The following is an 18,914-nucleotide window of genomic DNA, read 5'->3' as shown; positions in this document are numbered from 1 at the left end:
TTTTTAGTGTAAATTTCACCGACCTCCCCTGAGGTTTCTGATAAATATAGAAACCTCTAAGATTTTTGAAATAGCACTGGCCTTCCTTACTTTTTCTAACAAAAAGCACCGATCGGAAATGGGTGATTGACAAATAAAAATGCCAACATTACCCTTAGCTAGCCTTTGAACGCCATCGACCTACAAAATCATTGCAAATTCTCTATTTTCTTTAAAACAACTTGATACATACTTATGGGAAAAAAGAGTATAACTACTATATTTATGCCTAGAGAGAGTATCTAATGCCTAAACAGAGCAAAAATCATGGGGAAAAAAATCACACACACCACTCCCAATTTCCCAAATTCATCCTATTATTGTCAAATCCTCTTCCCTCACCCTTCTCATATAGTTAGTAAAATTTGGGCTAAATTTGCCTATGCATGTGAATAACACGTTGGTTGCCAAAACCAAATGTGCTGAAATCAGACGATAATTTGAAGAAATTACCCCTTTAGCTTAACAAAATTTAAAGAAAGCAAAACACAACCAAGAAATAATGGTACCTATGAGATACTATCTGGGTGTAAATGGAATCTTTTGAGGAACCCTTATTTAACCGGAAAAACTCTGCAGAAACGCTATTTGGAGACTGAATTTAGCATAAAGGTATAACTGGTTCACCATTTCCTGTGAGGAGTCTTTGAGTGAGATAATTAGCCAGAAAAATAAGGAAGTGAATATGGTCTTAATTCCAAGGATACCCCATCAACCATCATGTTTTATCGACATCACCTCCTCAACTAAAAAATTTGTCATCCTCGCCCCCTCAACTTTCATTCTCCATCAACTACACTTGCTCCGTCTAAATTAATTAAGAAATGTCTAACATTTTGGACGGAAAAGAGGTAACTGTATTTATACCCCTTAAAACTCTGCTACTCCATCAGTCAACCCTAATTCTCTCTCTACCTCTCTCTCTCTTTCTCTCTCTCATTTACAAACCCATCTCCCATCTCCAAACCGTGATTCAGCTACAAACTCATCGCCCATCTCATCTCCTCCCCCACTCATCTTTTTTCTCCTTCTCCAAACCCAAATTTCTAGGGATTCGATCTTCTGGGTTTTAGGGTTTCGATCCATATCAGAGAGAGAGAGAGAGAGAGAGAGAGAGAGAGAGAGAGAGAGGAGAGGAGGAGGAGATCGCGTGTCAAAAAATCTCTAAGTGCAAAACCTAATTTTAACAGAAGAAGGGGCCATTCATTGTAAACGAATGACATTTCAATATGACCCATTGTAAACTTCCTTTTCTAGCCGCATCCAAGTAATCACCAAAGCGGCCATACGTGTCTATTGACTATGCCCTTTTCTTTGGACAAACACCTTGTACTTTAGATGTTTCTCAGTAGATACTCGAGTATATTCTTGTCTTGGCACTTTTTTTATGGTATAACCAGCAAAAAATATTATCTCCACAAGACTTGAGGGGGTCATGAAAGATCCAATATCTCTGTAATCCAATCACATAATCATATACTGTACTAGCTGTTGGAGTATTTGTTAGCTATATCAAAGAGGCCGACAGGAACATTGCTTGTCATGGTTTCCTTCGAAAGTCCAAAACCAGAATTTGGACTCATACTCCAGATTCAAGTTGATTTTACCATTCTAAAAGACTAGCAATTACTTGGGCCCATAGATAAGGATAGAAAGATAAGAAAGTTTCTTTTTTTAAAGGAGCAGATGTTTACTCAGGCAAGCAATCTAGTCAGTGTTAGCAAGTTGAACGGAAGGAAGACACGCAAGAAAGTCTTTTTTTTCTATAGATTTGAAATATAAACGTAAGATTCGGATAAGTGAATCATTTGAGAAAATGTCAGTGCCCAAAAATCCTGGTTTGGCAGAGGAGGGAGAGGGAGAGGAAGAGGAAGAGGAAGAGGAAGAGGAGAGCTATGGGACGGCCGAGTCCATGGACCCCGAACTGTACAGAGCAACTACAGAGGGTGATATTCTTGATTTCATAAAAGCGATGGAACATGGCACACTAGATAGGCAATATCACTCATTGGCCGGCTGTGTCCAACTAGGTCCTCAGAAAAACACAGTTCTGCATATTGCAACAAGCTGTGGACACTACGAGATCGTTAAGCTCCTTTGCAAGGACTTACCATTCTATGTTGCTGAAAAGAACTCTAAAGGCGACACTCCACTCCACATTGCAGCAAGAGCAGGTGACTTGTTGCTTGTCACTCTACTTACCAGTTGTGCTTTGAGAGGAGGTGTTCTGGAATTGGAGAATGAAGAGGGTAATACTGCATTGCATGAGGCGTTAGGGCATCGTCATGAGAAGGTGGCTAGGATTCTTATTGATAGGAACCCAAACACATCATACTCGGTTAATAAGGAAGGGAAGTCTGTGCTGTATCTGGCAGCAGAGGCTGGTTTTGTTGACCTTGCTATGCTGCTTGTGGATAATCCTGTTGCGAATTGCAGTGTCGAAGGGAGGTTCAGAAACAAGTCAGCAGTTCATGCTGCTCTCCTTGGAAAGAACATAGGTAATTAACGAATTATGTGTTCCATCCCTCTATGTGTGTGTGTGAAATTATATTCTTTTTTCTTTTTGATCCGTGTGTGAAATTATATTCCTGTTCTGTTTTCTTGTTAACCCCCCCCCCCCCCCCCCCCCCCCCCCCCCCCTCAGAAAATATATCTCGTTCAAAAATATCGGGCCGGTTCCGGAGACTCTTAAAAAAATCTCTAAAAACACTCTCCCAAGTTTCCGATCGAATTGTGATGATCCGAGCCGCTCAATGTAATCAGAACATGATTTTAAGGGTACCCATGGAAAATCAGCAAAAAAATGACCGGGAAGATTCATCCGAACAGTTTTTTATTGAACTTTATTTAACGATTCAATGAAAAACTGCTCAAATCAAGCCCTTCCGGTTATTTTTTTTACCAATTGCACCCTTAAAATCACGTTTTGAACACATTGAGCGGCTCGGATCATCAAAATTTGATCGGAAACTATGAAATTAAGATTTGGAAGGTTTTTTTAGAGGTTTTTTTATGGATCCCCGGAATCGCCCTGTTCGAATATATATATATTTTGGCTAAACTAATTCTGCATTAAAGAACACTACCAAGAAAAAAAAGGCCAAGGGAGGATCCTTGAAAGCCTATAGAAAGAATACAATGAAAGACAGGCCTAATACGCTAAAACTAATGAATCAGACATTTACTGGGAAGATTCCAGATAGCACATAGCCTAGTATTTCTGCAGTGCAAGGCAACTTCTTCCATCCCATGAGGCCTGCCCTAATATCTCCTTCAATGGCCAAAATGACAGCTTCAACAGGCCTTCTCATATGCTGAAAACCCCTGCTATTCCTCTCCCTCCATAGGTGGTAAACAATGGTTGAAAACACAAGCCTGAGAACAATATTAGAGTTTGATTTACCCCTTGCATGGCCAGACATCCAATCCAGGATAATATCCCACTACATAGGAGCATTGCTATACCAACACTTTTGCATAAAGTATCTCAACATAGAGGACAAGAGGTGGCACTCAAAGAAAAGGTGTTTATGGGACTTGTTGGAGTTTGTCCCACATCGGTTAATTATTTTTTCCAAAACTAGTATATGAGCTTGGGTGGCCTCTCCAATCATTGTCAATTCGTATTGAGTTGAATGCTTTAACATGGTATCAGAGCTAGAGTTTCAGAGTATTTGTTCCCCGTCGTTTGTGCAATAAGTGCACCGTTGTTTGTAGTGGGTCGCACGTGCAGGGTTTTGTTGAAGTTTGTCCCACATCGGTTAATTATCTCCTCCAAAACTAGTATATGAGCCTAGGCGGCCTCCTCACTCATTGCCAATTGGTATTGAGTTGGATCCTTTAACATGAGAGTTGGATCCTTTAACATGACTCAAACCATCAGACCGAAGAACACAACTGTCTTCCACAATAACACCCCAAGCAGCCAATCTATCTTGTGAGGGAACCACACCAGATGAGCCCAGGGAACACAGTTGGTCTCGGAGTTCTAATAGCCTCCCAAGCTGTTTTGGAGGTGTACATCCCAGACTTAGAAGGAAGCCAAATTACCTTGTCCTCCTCATCAAAATGGGGAACCAAATCCAGAGGAGTTAAGTTCAGAATCTCCTGGATAACTGAGTTTCTCAACCTAGGCCAGTTCCACCTTCCCTCATAAATGATAGAAGACACTCTTGCATTGAGGCATCTACCAAAATATAACTTGTAGAAATGGTATTGTTCGTAAAGCTCGTATTTTGAAATAAAACTTGTAGAAATGGTTCTCCTATTTCAAGCTTGAGGAAGAAGTTTTAAAGCATCAAATACAACTATCCTTTCCCAAAATTGATCACACACGTCACAAATGATCGTCAATGCAAAATATTTTATGCATACTTGTTGCATTTTGCATTTTCTTTTCCTATCTTCTAGCTGGAAATCTGCCTTTTTTCCCTCTTAAATGATTTCTAAATTGCATCCTTGACTTTACCTTCATTGGCAACATCTTGTTTCGGTCCTAACTCTACCTTTCTTTCACAAATATACACAGATGTCCTAAGAATATTGTGGGAAAAGGACCAGTCCTCCTTCCACTTGAGATGTGACGAGGAGGGGAGAAATTCACTTCACTTTTCTGCATCTATAGGTTTTCTTGAAGGGGTCAATTTCCTGCTAAGCAAATTCTGTGCTGCCGCTTACCAAAGGGACAAACGCGGTCTCTTTCCTATTCACACAGCGTCGAGCAAAGGCCATGTTGACATAATCCAAGGGATGCTCCAGCATTGCCCCGATTCAAGGGAATTGCTCACTTTGCAAGGTCAGAATGTCTTTCATGTTGCAGCCAAGAGTGGAAATGACAAAGCAGTTAGTTCTATGCTCAAACTACCAGAGCTGGAAAAACTCTTAAATGAGAAGGATGATGATGGAAATACGCCTTTACATGTTGCCACCATTTGTGGGCATCCAAGGATTGTTAGAGCTCTAACATGGGATGAGCGGGTCGACCTAGAGCTCGGAAACAACGATGGATTAACAGCGCTGGACATTGCTGAGGAATATATGGAAATAAGGGCATCCTTTCAGAAGGTATGTTCTATATACAAGTACGCTGAAGATATAACAAATGCGCAGAAACCAAATGCATAAAAGTGCGTAGAACACTTCCATGAGTTTGGGTCCAACCAAGGGCGAAGCAAGCATAGGCCCGGGGGGGGGGGGGGGTCACGTGCCCCCCTGGTATTTTATCCCCTGTACTTTTTTTTTGGGTACTCTTACTCAAAAATGTTAGAGAAATTGGAAATTTTGGGCATAGAGCTTACCGTTGCATATTTTCAACCAAATCAATGGACGCCTTAAAGAATTAAATGCTTGTTTCAAGGAGGCAAATTGCAAATTGTTACTTTGTTTGACATGTTTAGTCCATCCAATTCATTTTCTAGCTTTTCAAAATAAAAGTCGAACAATCAATTGCGGAATTGCAAGAATGATCATTGGTTGATTGTAAAGAGTTGCCCCATTTGAATGAAATTCCTGACTCCGCCACCGGGTCCAACGGTGGGTAGGCTTACTCTATGTTAAAGCTTGTGCTTTAGGCCCTAATTTCAAGCGGATCCCAATTTTGTATAGACTTAGTATGTGGTACTGTAGTTTGGAAATGGATTATACACTGAAGGGACCCAATTAGAGAAGAAGGCCGAAAATAGAATAAACTTTTCCCTAGTCAAAAAAGAAGATAAAATGGAATAGCTTTACCGCCCTTTACGGTAAATTGTATAAAAACTGTTACTAGTATCTACATATTGATTTGCATCACAAAAAGCTAGAAAAAGAACTTCGAAGAGGAAGTTTGCAAGAATTGTAGCAAAAGTGAAAAGGCCTATCTTAGATTGTTGGCTTCAATTCCGTTGAGCCTGCCCTGATGGTGGGAGTGTGTCACAAGTCGTGACTGTTTCTGGAGTAAAATCACCATCGTTATATTTTGCAGCGACTGACATGGATGGCCTTGAGAGTTGCTGGTGCACCGCGATCTCTGCACACTGATTTTTCCAAAACTGAGAAAACCTCAAGTGCTGGGCAAAATTCCGAAATAGAAAATTACAAGGACAAGGTCAATGTAGTTCTACTGGTGGCAACACTAGTCGCGGCTGTAACTTTCACCGCTGGTTTCACTGTCCCTGGTGGCTACAACAATTCCAACCCGAACCTAGGCATGGCAACCATGCTAGCAAAAGTGAAGTTTCAGGAATTCGTGATTTGTGATACCGTAGCTATGTACAGCTCCATCATAGTCACTGTCACACTCATATGGGCACAGCTGGGTGATACCAGTTCGATGCACGTTGCCTTGAAATTGGCGGTGCCACTTCTGGCGATTGCACTTGCCATGATGTCCATAGCTTTCATGGCGGGTGTTTACCTTGTGGTGAGCGAACTCAATAATTGGCTTGGAAATGTTATGCTGGTTATGGGCTCCAACGTTCTTATCGTGCTTGCAGCACTCTTTATGCCCCTCTGCTTTTTGGGTTCATCCAACTGCCGCATCTTTCGCCGACTCTCATGCTTTCCGTTTCTTCTCCTACTATATGCATTTGGAAGCAATACCGAACGTGATGAAAATGAAGATTAACGAAGTCCATCCATGAAGATTAACGAAGTCCATCCATGTCGCAGGATCCTCTGTCCCTGATCTATCTCGTCCTTTTGCTTCGAATCTCTTCCCCACCGCACGGTCAGTGTCGAAAAGCAGATCGTGTGGTAGAGAAGGAATTTGAGATAGAAGTAGGGGGGAGATTTGGACAGTCGATCATTTATGTAACTTAGCCTTGTGTTATTAGTCTTGTGTGTAATCTAGTTGTGGAATTGGAGATAGAAAGAAGTCTCGGGAGTCTTTAGATTCCTTGGGCTCATTGGCTTGATGGGGATTTTTGTATAAATAGAGACCACTATTATTGTTGTAATACTTACGTGCAAAGGGTGGCGTACGTTAATGCCACGACTATTTATTTTAGTGCCATGACATGGGGGAATGATTTTCACATTCTCCTTTTATCTATTTGCACTCCCTTTTTTGTTTTTTTACTCAGGTGAAATGACTAGATTACCCTTTCCTCCTGAAACACTTTTTCCATTTGAAGGGCAAATTGGTATTATCACTTGAATAAAAACAAAAAAAAAGAGGTGTGCCAATAGATAACAGGGGAATGTTAAAATCATTTCCCCATGACATATTGCATTGACTGACTACACTACCTTTGAGCAGCAAACCAATGACAAAGCCCTTTGGGCTAGAGTTTTGAGAAGCAAGTACAACATCAATTCCTTTAAGCATTCTCGCCCATCCACAACTATTCGGGCCGCTTCCAAAGCACTTCCTATCTTCACGGATAACACCAGGCTCCGTGTTGGAGATGGGACCTCTACTTCCTTTTGGTTTGATCGCTGGCTTGAAACGGGAACACTTAGGAGCCTTATTGCAGGCCTGCTTCTCCCCTCTGACCACAAACTCTCCGTCAGGGACTGTTAGATCAACAATGAGTGGAACTTTAGTGTTGCCTCCTTCGTTTTTCCTAGCACCATCCAATGCACTATCTCTCAATGCTCACTCTCCCGATAGCCTCTTCTGGAAACCTTCTTGTTCGGGTAAATTGTCCAACTCCTCAGCTTATCTTACTTCTAAACCATTCCCCTTATCTAGACCCCTTACCGATTGGAGGTGGGCGTGGCGTATTTCCTCAAATCCGAGAATCCAACACTTTATCTGGCTTCCATTCATCAGAGGCTGAACACTCCTGATACCTTGCTCCACAAATATCTTCAACTCCAACGTTTGCCCCTGCTGCCATCTCTTTGAAGAATTTGCTCTTCACTGCCTCAGGGATTGTCCAGTGGCTGCAAAGCACTGAGATTCCCTCTCTGTCCCATCCCTTCTCCTTCCAACTTTCCATTCCGACATTGATCAATGTGGATTAAAATTAACTGCTTGACCCATATCATCCATAGCTCTGGAGTTCCATGGTGTGTCCTTTTTCCTCTTACTCTTTGTTCATATTTGGCTTCAAAGGAACAACATGCTCCTTAAACATGCCCACCCTACCACTTTCCTCAACACCATAACAGGAAAGGCATTTGAATGGAAATTCTTGATTCAACCAAAAATTCCCCACAACAGAAACCGTCCCTCAATTGTCTCGTTAGGATGGACACCACCCCCGAATGGCTGGTTTAAGCTCGACACTGAAGGTAGACAGGTAATGATTGCACCACAATTTCGGAAGCTTGTGCTGGCGGAATTGAACGTGATTGGAATGGTAATTGGATAACTGGGTTCTCATCCAATCTGGGCTTAGCTTCAAGCCTAGCGGCTGAAATGATGGCTCTTCAACAGGGCCTCTATTAGATTGTTAACCACCAACTCATTTAAAAACTTGAGCTGTTAGAAAGAGAGACAACTTTATTATTTATACTTTCAACATCCTCAACCTCCTAATTGAAAAGCAAATCAACAGAGTGATTATTGAAGTGGATGCTATTCATGTTCTCAACCTTCTACACGAGACTATAACCGTAGTCACCACCACCTTCATGTTATTTGCTCTTGCAACCTTCTCCGCCAGTTGGGAGCGCTGCTGCTTAATCACGTCATGCGGGAGAGCAACAAGTGTGCCGACATCCTTTCAAGAGATGCACTTTCTCATTGTCTGGCTTTCTTAGTTTACTATGCCGGTTTGTATTAATTTCCAAAAATTGAAAGACAAGAGGGGTATGACATACCCAAAACTCTGTATTAATTTAATTTCATATTAAAATTCAATCATTTTTTTTATTTGTTGGACGTGCGACTTAACATCCACACATGTTCAAACAAACTGGCTGGCAGTGTATATTAAGAGGCTGGTCGATCCACATCTGAGAACAGTAATAGCCATCTCCTCGACGATCGTCCAGGAAGTAGTTTTAATTAAGAGTACAGCCAGAGAAGCAAAGGAGAGGAAGAGAGAGAAATCGGTTTGTATTGAGAAAAAAAAAGGGGGAATCGAATTGTGAAAACTGAAAAGAGTGCGAGGAAAAGCTCTTCGGAATTAGTCAAAGAGCTCACTCGGACATACGGTTATAAAAAAAAAAAATTTAAGTGAAGGGTATAACTGTGAAACTACGTGAAAGTTCGAAAAATATTTTAAGTGAAGGGTATAACTGTGAAACTACGTGAAAGTTCGTGGCACCAGGTAAATGGATAAACTGGGGTCCGATCCCTTTTATCCTGGAAAATTCTGTGACTCTGTGCCGAGAGATTTTCTGGCCGTTAAATTGTATAATTTTTTTTTTTTTACTTTTTAAATTCAATGGCCGGAAAACCCTCGGCACTGGGCACCGAGTCACGAGAATTTTCGGCACAGTCGCACAGCGGATCTTGCCTCCCAAAATTAACAGATACTGCTACTAAATAATACTCCACTCGTACCAATAAGACAAACAGTTCATAGTTTCGCACTGCCTTCCGACCGAATTCGCGTATCCCTGATGAGTGACGAAGATGCTTATCTCACTTCGTGACTTCTTAAGCCCCAAGATATCTATCAATTGTTATTGCATCAAAGAGGAAGAAACAGCTAAAATAATACTAGGAGTATTTGAGGTACAACAAAACCCATCTTGTCCTCTTTTAATTTCTTGTCCTTTTTTTCTTCTTTTTTTTATGTTCTCGTCTTTTGATTCCCCAATTACTCTGCTATAGCATAACCTATTTTGTGGGTCTGAAATTCTTTAATGTGCCTTCGGATGGTGAGAAAGTGTGTGATGTGAAAGGGAAATCATTTCTTACCAAATCTTATCAAAGAAAGGAAAAGGAACCAATCAAAAAATATCGTTTTTCTTACCAAATCAATCTATCCAAATGAATGTGTGATTTGATTAGAAATTTCAACACTAATAATTTGGTGACCCTACCATCTGGTGGTGTGTCGCTGATGTAGTATGAGTAATATGCGCCCTATTTGTCATGTGGATCCCATTTTACCAATGCAAATGATGACCATCACATGGTCACCAAAAAATGGGAATGGGAGATGCTGACAAGCGGGGGTGCTTGGCAGTGGTGCTGAGCGGCCGGTCCATGCCAAGATGAACGGCTGGATCGGCCACTCGGCACTACTGCCAAGCTCCTCCAAATGAGCTTTCTTTACTGATGTAAGACAAAAATGGAGAGTTTTTGTATTTTATTTTTATTGTTTTAGAATAAGATTTTAGCTAGGAATATTTTCATTTAGGTTAGAATTATTAACTTTCCGTATTCAGTTTGATTTTGATTTCTGCCTTTATTAGGATTCTTGGTCTACAAGAATTAGGATTTTATTTTAATTAATTAGGAAATATCTTTTATTTAATGCCGCTTGTTTTGGCATGATTTATTATTTCTTTTACAGTAGGATTTCTAGGGTTAGAGTCTTATAAAAAGGGCTGTAACCTATTCAATTATTAAAACTTTTATAACTTTTATCAATAATATTCAGAGATTTTCTCTTTCTTTCTTGTGCGCAAGAATTGCTCGTTGCGACGAGTTGTTTATCTCGTTTGGACTAGTACGCTAACTAGTCTCTCGTGAATTCCGCCGCGTCAAGTGGTATCAGAGCAAGGCTTTGCCTGGTTCGATGTCACCAAACAAAGTTGAAGACACACCCATTGACGTTGGTCGTGGGCGTGCTGACCTAAGGAAAATGATGGAGGATACCCGAACACAAATGCAGGATCGAAGCACTCAGTTAGCCGAAATCCGTCAAGATACTCGCACTCAGTTTGCAGAGATCCGTGATTTACTGCATGGGTTGACTCTACAAATTCGCCAAAGGCCAGAAAGGGTTGAGAAGGATCGCGCGTTGGGATTTGCCCATCGCCAACCTCTTAACCAGAATAGGAACCGCGTTGAGGGATTTGCCCGCAACCAACCTATTCACCAAAACGTCTCCGGAGGATATTCTTATTATCACTACGATAGTAGGAATGAATTTGAAGGCGAGTTATTCGAGGGCCATGATGATTATCAGTCGATAAAGCGACAAACAAATTTCAGGTATTACAATAAGTTGCCAAAATTTAGTGGTCTTGAATTTTTTGAAGATCGTTTGGATTGGATATTGGACATTGATGATTTTTTTGAGTATACGAAAACTCCTTTTGAACAAAGGTGGAGGTTTTTATTATTGAAGCTTACGGGCCTGGCGCTACAATGGTGGTTAAAATTACAATCGTCAAGAGATCGATTGGGCAAGCGTCGAATTCATGCATGGTCGAGAATTAAAAAACTTTTGGTGGAGAGATTTTTGCCCTGGAACTATGAGGAATTACTGAAGGAAAAATATGGGCCAAAGCAACAGAATATAACCATTATTGTCAAAGATGTTGAAGAAGTTGCAAAAGAGGAGGGAGATCGGATTGAACTTGGTGACGAAGAAGAAGCTGGTGATGAAGAAGTTGGTGGCAAAGAGGAATGTTTGAGTGCCCCTATGCTCGAACATCGGTTGGATTTAGATGGAGGTGCAACCAATGAGGTAATTGCAAGCAAGGATGAAAATATCGCAACATTGTATCAAGTACGAGAACCAAAGGAAGAGGAAAGTCATAAATCAGGACCTATAATTTCTCGACATGATGATGTCTTCCCTAATATTGAGCCTTGTGAGCCACACGGAAGTATGAGTGGTCCCAATGGTGAATTTGGTACAAGATCTCTTAATGCTACATCATTCATACATGATGTACCAATTAATTCTGCTATGGATCAACATAAAGAGAAATTGGAATTTCTGCATGACGTTCAATTTATTGATTTTCTTGGGTTGGAGCAGTTTGAGTTTTCACTCAATTCTCGTATTGTGAAAATTGTCAATCAATTGAAGTGTGCAAAAAAACTATCTTGGCGAGTGTACTTTTATTGGAAGACGAGCGAGAAGTTGAAGTATTCCAAATATTTATTTATTTGGAAAGGCAGATGGCAAGTTTCTAATGAGAACTCGATGACGAGTTCTTTTGAAGAAAAGGAGACTGATGTAGGACAAAAATGGAGAGTTTTTGTATTTTATTTTTATTGTTTTAGAATAAGATTTTAGCTAGGAATATTTTCATTTAGGTTAGAATTATTAACTTTCCGTATTCAGTTTGATTTTGATTTCTGCCTTTATTAGGATTCTTGGTCTACAAGAATTAGGATTTTATTTTAATTAATTAGGAAATATCTTTTATTTAATGCCGCTTGTTTTGGCATGATTTATTATTTCTTTTACAGTAGGATTTCTAGGGTTAGAGTCTTATAAAAAGGGCTGTAACCTATTCAATTATTAAAACTTTTATAACTTTTATCAATAATATTCAGAGATTTTCTCTTTCTTTCTTGTGCGCAAGAATTGCTCGTTGCGACGAGTTGTTTATCTCGTTTGGACTAGTACGCTAACTAGTCTCTCGTGAATTCCGCCGCGTCATTTGCTTTTCTTACCAGATCATTCAATCAAAATGGGCTGTTAGTCCGATAACCGACTATGTCTCATATGAATCCCAGTGGTTGGTTTAAAATCCCTCGCAGGATTTTGATTTTCTTTCATTCATTTTGTTCAACTATCCTAGATAGATGATATGAATGAAACATCAAATACATTTAGGGAGAGTGCTATTTTGTGTTTCTAATTTGCTTGTTTTGTATATTTTGTGTTCTTTGGAATGAACACAAGACTAAAAATAATTCTTACACTGTTACAGGCCCTTTCAGTAATGAGAAGGGAAAGAAAACAAATGAATTCAACTCTATACTGAAAGAGTCAGTCCCCCCTTCCAATATAACTAAACACTCACAGACATTTTTATTTTTTTTTGTAACGCTGTTTTTCTCTATTTTTAGCACGTTTCTTTGAAGGGTACTTTTTCATCAAATATGGAATGAGGGTTCTGTTTGATGTGGTTAACAGGACTTTTCGGTGTTGGGGTCGTATATTCCATGGGACAGTGGGAGTGTATGGAGCACATTGGCTTTTTACTTGTTAAGTTTCCATGCCCCGCTCAGTTTTGGAGAGTAGGCTGTGGTTGATGCATCAACCAATTCTTGATCCACAGACTGAGGTGAGCAAGTTATCCATTATCATGATGATTTGTCATTAGTAGCATTTGGTCGATACGTGCAGTGAATAGTAGAAAACTAAAAGCTCAACCCCTCTCAGCACTTCAATTGAATTCCCACTATCAACTCGAAGTCTGGAGTCCTGTTTGAGGTGGAAAATGTAGATCATATTGAATTTAGTCTTGAATCATTTCCTAATTGGCGGTCAGCACTAAGCTCAACCACCCTCCGAGCTGTTTGTCAGATAGATACTTGAGAACGAAGCATTTGTGAAGGTGATGATTAATGGGACTTTCTTTCATTTGTGAAGGCGATGATCACATCTTTTATCTTAAAATTTGATTTCACCTCCTTTTCACACGGAGTTGGCATTTTTCTTTTTTCAGAGGTGCTAGGATTAAGATATCTCTGTGTAAATGGAATCTTTAGAAGATCCCTTCTCTAACTCAAATAACTCCACAGAAAGGCTATTTGAAGGCTCAGTTTAGCCTTTTTGGTAATAGAAATAGCGTAGAGTGTCAAAGCAACTGGTTCACCAACCATGTGCGATCTTTAAGGGCCACAAAAGAACAGAATTGAATATGATGTAAAAATTTGATATTAAAAAATCCTTTTCATTGTTTCAGTGGAAGGGGAAGCATCAAGGAACATGTCTTGTTTGTGTATTAACAAAAGATAACTCTGCTTTCATAACATAGGAAAATGCATGCTTACTTTTATGCTGTTCCAGCCGCCCCCAGGTAACCCGAAAAGGCCGTGGACGCCTCAGTTGACTATGTCATTTCTTTCATCAAACAGATTAGTTTTAGTAGCTAAAAGACAAGCACATTAGTTTAGATGTCTCTTAGTAATGGATACTCTTAAGTATATTCTTGTCTTGATACTTTTTTATGGTATAACCTTCAAAAAATATTGTCTCCATAGAACTTGAGAGGTTCATGAAGGATCCTGGATTTTTCCCATGTAGTAGTTGTCAAGATTATTGCCTTAGTTCTATTAAAGAGGCCAACAGGTACATTGCTTGTCATAGTTTCCTTCTGTAGTCCAAAACTTTTCCAACATGCTTTCTTGGCATTTGGACTCATATTCAAGATTCAACGTAATTTTACATTTTAAAAGACCAGCAAAGGTAGTTGAGCCCATACATAAGACTAGAAAAATAAGAAAAGTACATTTGTTTAAAGAGAATATATAAATTGAATGGGGCAAGCAATCTAGTCACTGATAGCAAAATTGGCGTAAAAAGACATGCATGAGAGTCTTTTTTATATATAGATTGCAACGCAACTGTGAGACTGAGAGAAGCGAGTCATTGAGAAATGTCGGTACCCAAAAATCCAGCTTTGTTGGAGGAGCGAGAGGAAGAGGAGAGCTATGGGACGGCAGAGTCCATGGACCCCGAACTGTACAGAGCAACTACAGAAGGTGATATTCTTGAATTCATAAAAGCGATGGAAAATGGCACACTAGATAGGCAATATTACTCATCAGCCGGCTGTGTCCAACTAGGTCCTCAGAAAAACACAGTTCTTCATATTGCAACAGGCTCTAGACACTATGAGATCGTTAAGCTCCTTTGCAAGGACTTACCATTCTATGTTGCTGAAAAAAACTCTAAAGGCGACACTCCACTTCACATCGCAGCAAGAGCAGGTGACTCGTTGCTTGTCACGCTACTGATCAATTGTGATTGGAGAGAAGGTGCTTTGGAATTGGTGAATGAAGAGGGTAATACTGCATTGCATGAGGCTTTAGGGCATCGTCATCCGAAGGTGGCTTGGATTCTTATCAATAAGAATCCAAGCGCATGGTATTCGGTTAATAAGGAAGGGAAGTCTGTGCTGTATCTGGCAGCAGAAGCTGGTTATGTTGACCTTGTTAAGCTGCTTATGGATAATCCTGTTGGGAATTGTAGTGTCGAAGGGAGTTTCAGAAACAAGTCAGCAGTTCATGCTGCTATCCTTGGAAAGAACATAGGTAACTAATTCTACATGAAATGCTCCATCCTTCTCTATATGTGTGTGCAGGGGCGGAGCTGTTGTGGGGCCAGTCCCCCCCCCCCCACTTTTTAGAAATTAATATGATATAGAATTTTGGTATAATCATTATATTAGTATTTTTTAATATATGATTTAATCTATGTTAAATTCAAATAAATTTACATCGACTTCTGAAATTCTGAGAATTACTTTCATAGATAAGTAATAAGTACTTGTATTTAGTTACTTGAAGAAAAAACAAAACAACTTCACATACATATTGACCCAAAATAATCTGCATGTGTATTATACGAAAAGTCCAAAACACAAAATAAAATTAGTATAAAAACTACTTTTTCGAATGAAAATTTGAGTCTTTCTTCGGCCCCTCTTAAATCGAAATTCTGGCTCCGCCACTGTGTGTGTTTTATGGAATATAATTTTGTTCTCTTTTCATCTTTTTTCCATTTTGGACATCTTTTTAGAGGTTGTAATATAGTAGTAATGCTCTTTTTGACCCAGGTGATAGGGTAGTTAATTATCCTGTTTGGGAATAAATTCACGATATGAGATAACAAAGAGGAAAAAAAAATGTTACTCGGAAAAACCTTCATATTCTCATGCTAGATTTTGATTAGGAGCTGATATCATTTTTATTTTGTGCCACACTTGTAAGCGAGAAAAACCAACTAATGCATTTGCGTTGTCACTTTTCAGGGTAACTTTTTACATCCTATCTGAGAATACTCAGAAAGTCATTTGGAAAAAGAATACACAGAAAGTTGACTCGGTCGCCTTTGTTTATTTCAGCTGCTAATGGAAAATACTCATCCTTTTAATCATCTACCAATTTTGTCTCTCTGATAGTCCATATTCCATCTACATTAGGTGGAGCAAATTCCTTGCATACGTATCTGTAAATTGGACTTGGGTTCATCCCCTTGCATTGGTTTGTCCCCTACCTGATTTTAGCGTTGTACGTATGTGCTTACATCACTACATCGAAGTCACTCTAAGTGAAGAAGACAGGTCAAGTAAGCTAGTATTTTGAAATATAGCTTGTAGAAATGGACAAATGGTGGTCCCGTACCAACCTTGAGTAAGAAGTTTTAAAGCATCAAACACAATTATCCCTTTTTCCAGAAATGATAACACACATCAACAAGGATGGTCACGCGATGCAAAATATTCTATGCATACTTGAGTTGGATTTTGCAATTCTTGTCCTATTTGCTAACTGGAGATCTGTCTTTTTCCCTCTGAAATGGTTTCGAATTTACATCCTTGGCTTCGCCTTCATTGAAAACATTTTTGTTGTTAGTCTGAAGTCCTAACACTAGCTTTCTTTGAGAACAATACTCAGATGTCCTAAGGGTATTGTGGGAAAAGGACCAGTCCTCCTTCCACTTGAGATGTGATGAGGAGGGGAGAAATGCACTTCACTTTTCTGCATCTATAGGTTTTCTTGAAGGGGTCAAGTTCTTGCTAAACAATTTTTGCGCTGCCGCTTACCAAAGGGACAAATACGGTCTCTTTCCTGTTCACACAGCAACGAGCAAAGGCCATGTCGACATAATCCAAGGGATGCTCCAGCACTGCCCTGATTCAAGGGAACTGCTCACTTTACAAGGTCAGAATATCTTTCATGTCGCAGCCAAGAGTGGAAATGACAAAACAGTTAGTTCTATGCTCAAAATGCCTGAGCTGGAGAAACTGTTAAATGAGAAGGATGATGAAGGAAACACGCCTTTACATGTCGCCACCATTTGTGGGCATCCGAGGATTGTTAGGGCTCTAACAGGGGATGAGAGAGTCATCCTAGAGCTTGGAAACGACGACGGGTTAACAGCGCTGGACATTGCTGAGGAATATATGGAAAGAATGGCATCATTTCGAAAGGTATGTTCTATATGCAAGTATGCTGAAAATATTACAAATGCCCAGAACACCTTAATGAGCTTTGGTCTATAGGAAAGCAAATAAAGATTTTCCTTTCTAGGCCAAATTTTGAATGGCTCCCAAATTTGCATAGATTTGATTTATGTTATAACTGACACATGGCAAAAAGGTACCCAATTAGAAAACAGGTCCCAAAACAGCAGAAACATTTCAAAGTCAACAAAGATGGTAAGTCCTTGCAAAGGAGCTTAACGATCTCATAGGGCCTAATGATCTCATAGTGTCTAATAATCTTGCATCTCAGAAAGCTAGAAAAATGACTTCGATTTGGAGTTATACAACAAATTTGATCGAATGTGAAATGGCCTATCTTGGATTGTCGACCTCCAATTCCCTTGAGCCACCCCTAACAGGGATAGTGCGTGGTGACTGTTATTTGCTCTTTTTTGTATTTGGTTTTTGTGGATGTAAGATTGCTACGTAGAAAATTACACTTTATACTGTGCAGCGGCTGACCTGGATGGCCCTGAGAGTAGCTGGTGCTCCGCGATCTCCACACGCAAATGTTTCCAAAACTAAAAAACCCTCAAGTGCTGGGCAAAATTCCGAGCTAGAAAATTACAAGGACAAGGTCAATGTTGTTCTACTGGTGGCAACACTAGTCGCAGCTGTAACTTTCACCGCTGGTTTCACTGTCCCTGGTGGCTACAACAATTCCAACCCGGACCAAGGCATGGCAACCATGCTAGCAAAAGTGAAGTTTCAGGAATTCGTGATTTGCGATACCGTAGCTATGTACAGCTCCATCATAGTCACTGTCACACTCATATGGGCACAGTTGGGTGACCTCAGTTCGATGCGTGTTGCCTTGAAATTGGCGGTGCCACTTCTCGGTATTGCACTTGCCATGATGTCCATAGCTTTCATGGCTGGTGTCTACCTTGTGGTGAGCAAACTCCATTGGCTTGGAAATATTATCCTGGTCATGGGCACCAACGTTCTTATCGTGCTCGCATTACTCTTTGTGCCCCTCTGCTTTTTGGGTTCATCCAACTGCGGTATCTGTCGCCGACTGTCATACTTTTCTTTTCGTCTCCTACTCTATGCATTTGGAAGCTACACCGACCGTGATGAAAAGGAAGCCTAAGGAGGTTCGTTCGTGGCACAGGGTCCTCTGTCCGTAATCTATCCCATCCTTTTGTTTCAAATTTCTTCTCCCCCGCAGAATCAGTGTTCAACAGCTGATGGTGCAGTAGAGAAGGAACTTGAGGCAGAAGGACGGGGGAGATTTCGACGTTTATTTATGTACAACCTGGCCTTGTGTTATTTCTCTTGTGAATAATCTAGGTTGTGGAATAAGTTTGTTGGGACCAATGAAATGTTGGTCCGATGGTATGTGGCTGGCGCAAAGACACTTCAGTAGAATGAAGTCTCGGGAGAGTTTTAGACTCCTTGGGTGCATGGGTTTGATGGGGAGTTGTGTAAAAGGATCATTGTTATTGCTAGTACTTGTGTGTGAAGTAGAAGGAAAAGGAGCATGTAGATGTGTAATAATGACAGTCGTGGAGATCGAAGACATTGTACATGTTGTCAAATAAGATATGGTGCTTCTTTGAATTTGGCCGCTGTTATTCGCAACCCTTTATTTTCTCTCATAGTCCACTACATTTTGGTAAATGGTTGTTGAAAATCATACATAACATTTCGGTAAATAGCTGTTGAAAATAAGATTATATTTCGGTAACTACATGTCGAAAATATGTTTAACTTTCGGTAAACAACTACCGAACATACATTTTCGGTAAATAGCTGTTGAAAAAAATATTATATTTCGGTAATTGGATGCTGAAAATATATCTTAATTTCGGTAACTAACTGTCGAGTATAATTGAAAATTTTTAACGGGCTATGAGAGAAAATAA

General features: G+C 40.0%; 2 protein-coding genes across 2 annotated transcripts; both read left to right on the top strand.

The window, feature by feature from the left end:
* Positions 1–1,835: 1,835 nt before the first annotated feature.
* On the top strand, positions 1,836–7,015 carry LOC131328979 (protein ACCELERATED CELL DEATH 6-like). Its single transcript, XM_058361983.1, has 3 exons — positions 1,836–2,537; positions 4,568–5,103; positions 6,002–7,015. The coding sequence occupies exons 1-3, from the start codon at positions 1,856–1,858 to the stop codon at positions 6,641–6,643; spliced, it is 1,860 nt and encodes a 619-aa protein (XP_058217966.1). The 5' UTR covers positions 1,836–1,855; the 3' UTR covers positions 6,644–7,015.
* Positions 7,016–12,942: 5,927 nt separating this feature from the next.
* LOC131328977 (protein ACCELERATED CELL DEATH 6-like) lies at positions 12,943–18,609 on the top strand. The gene is made up of 4 exons (XM_058361980.1): positions 12,943–13,116; positions 14,390–15,091; positions 16,457–16,992; positions 17,501–18,609. Exons 2-4 carry the CDS (start codon positions 14,434–14,436, stop codon positions 18,137–18,139), a joined length of 1,833 nt encoding a protein of 610 aa, XP_058217963.1. The 5' UTR covers positions 12,943–13,116; positions 14,390–14,433; the 3' UTR covers positions 18,140–18,609.
* The last annotated feature ends 305 nt before the right edge of the window (positions 18,610–18,914 follow it).

Source organism: Rhododendron vialii, chromosome 6a (assembly GCF_030253575.1).
Source record: "Rhododendron vialii isolate Sample 1 chromosome 6a, ASM3025357v1".
Lineage (NCBI taxonomy): Eukaryota > Viridiplantae > Streptophyta > Magnoliopsida > Ericales > Ericaceae > Rhododendron > Rhododendron vialii.
This window is presented reverse-complemented; position numbering and strand designations above follow the sequence as displayed.

What these genes read in the sequence shown, in the direction of transcription:
- LOC131328979 (XM_058361983.1), top strand. Translation starts at nt 1,856, where the DNA reads ATGTCAGTGCCCAAAAATCCTGGTTTGGCAGAGGAGGGAGAGGGAGAG. An exon ending in TCTCCTTGGAAAGAACATAG is followed by an intron (nt 2,538 to 4,567) that starts GTAATTAACGAA and finishes AAATATACACAG; the next exon opens with ATGTCCTAAGAATATTGTGG. An exon ending in TAAGGGCATCCTTTCAGAAG is followed by an intron (nt 5,104 to 6,001) that starts GTATGTTCTATA and finishes TATATTTTGCAG; the next exon opens with CGACTGACATGGATGGCCTT.
- LOC131328977 (XM_058361980.1), top strand. Translation starts at nt 14,434, where the DNA reads ATGTCGGTACCCAAAAATCCAGCTTTGTTGGAGGAGCGAGAGGAAGAG. An exon ending in TATCCTTGGAAAGAACATAG is followed by an intron (nt 15,092 to 16,456) that starts GTAACTAATTCT and finishes AACAATACTCAG; the next exon opens with ATGTCCTAAGGGTATTGTGG. An exon ending in GAATGGCATCATTTCGAAAG is followed by an intron (nt 16,993 to 17,500) that starts GTATGTTCTATA and finishes TATACTGTGCAG; the next exon opens with CGGCTGACCTGGATGGCCCT.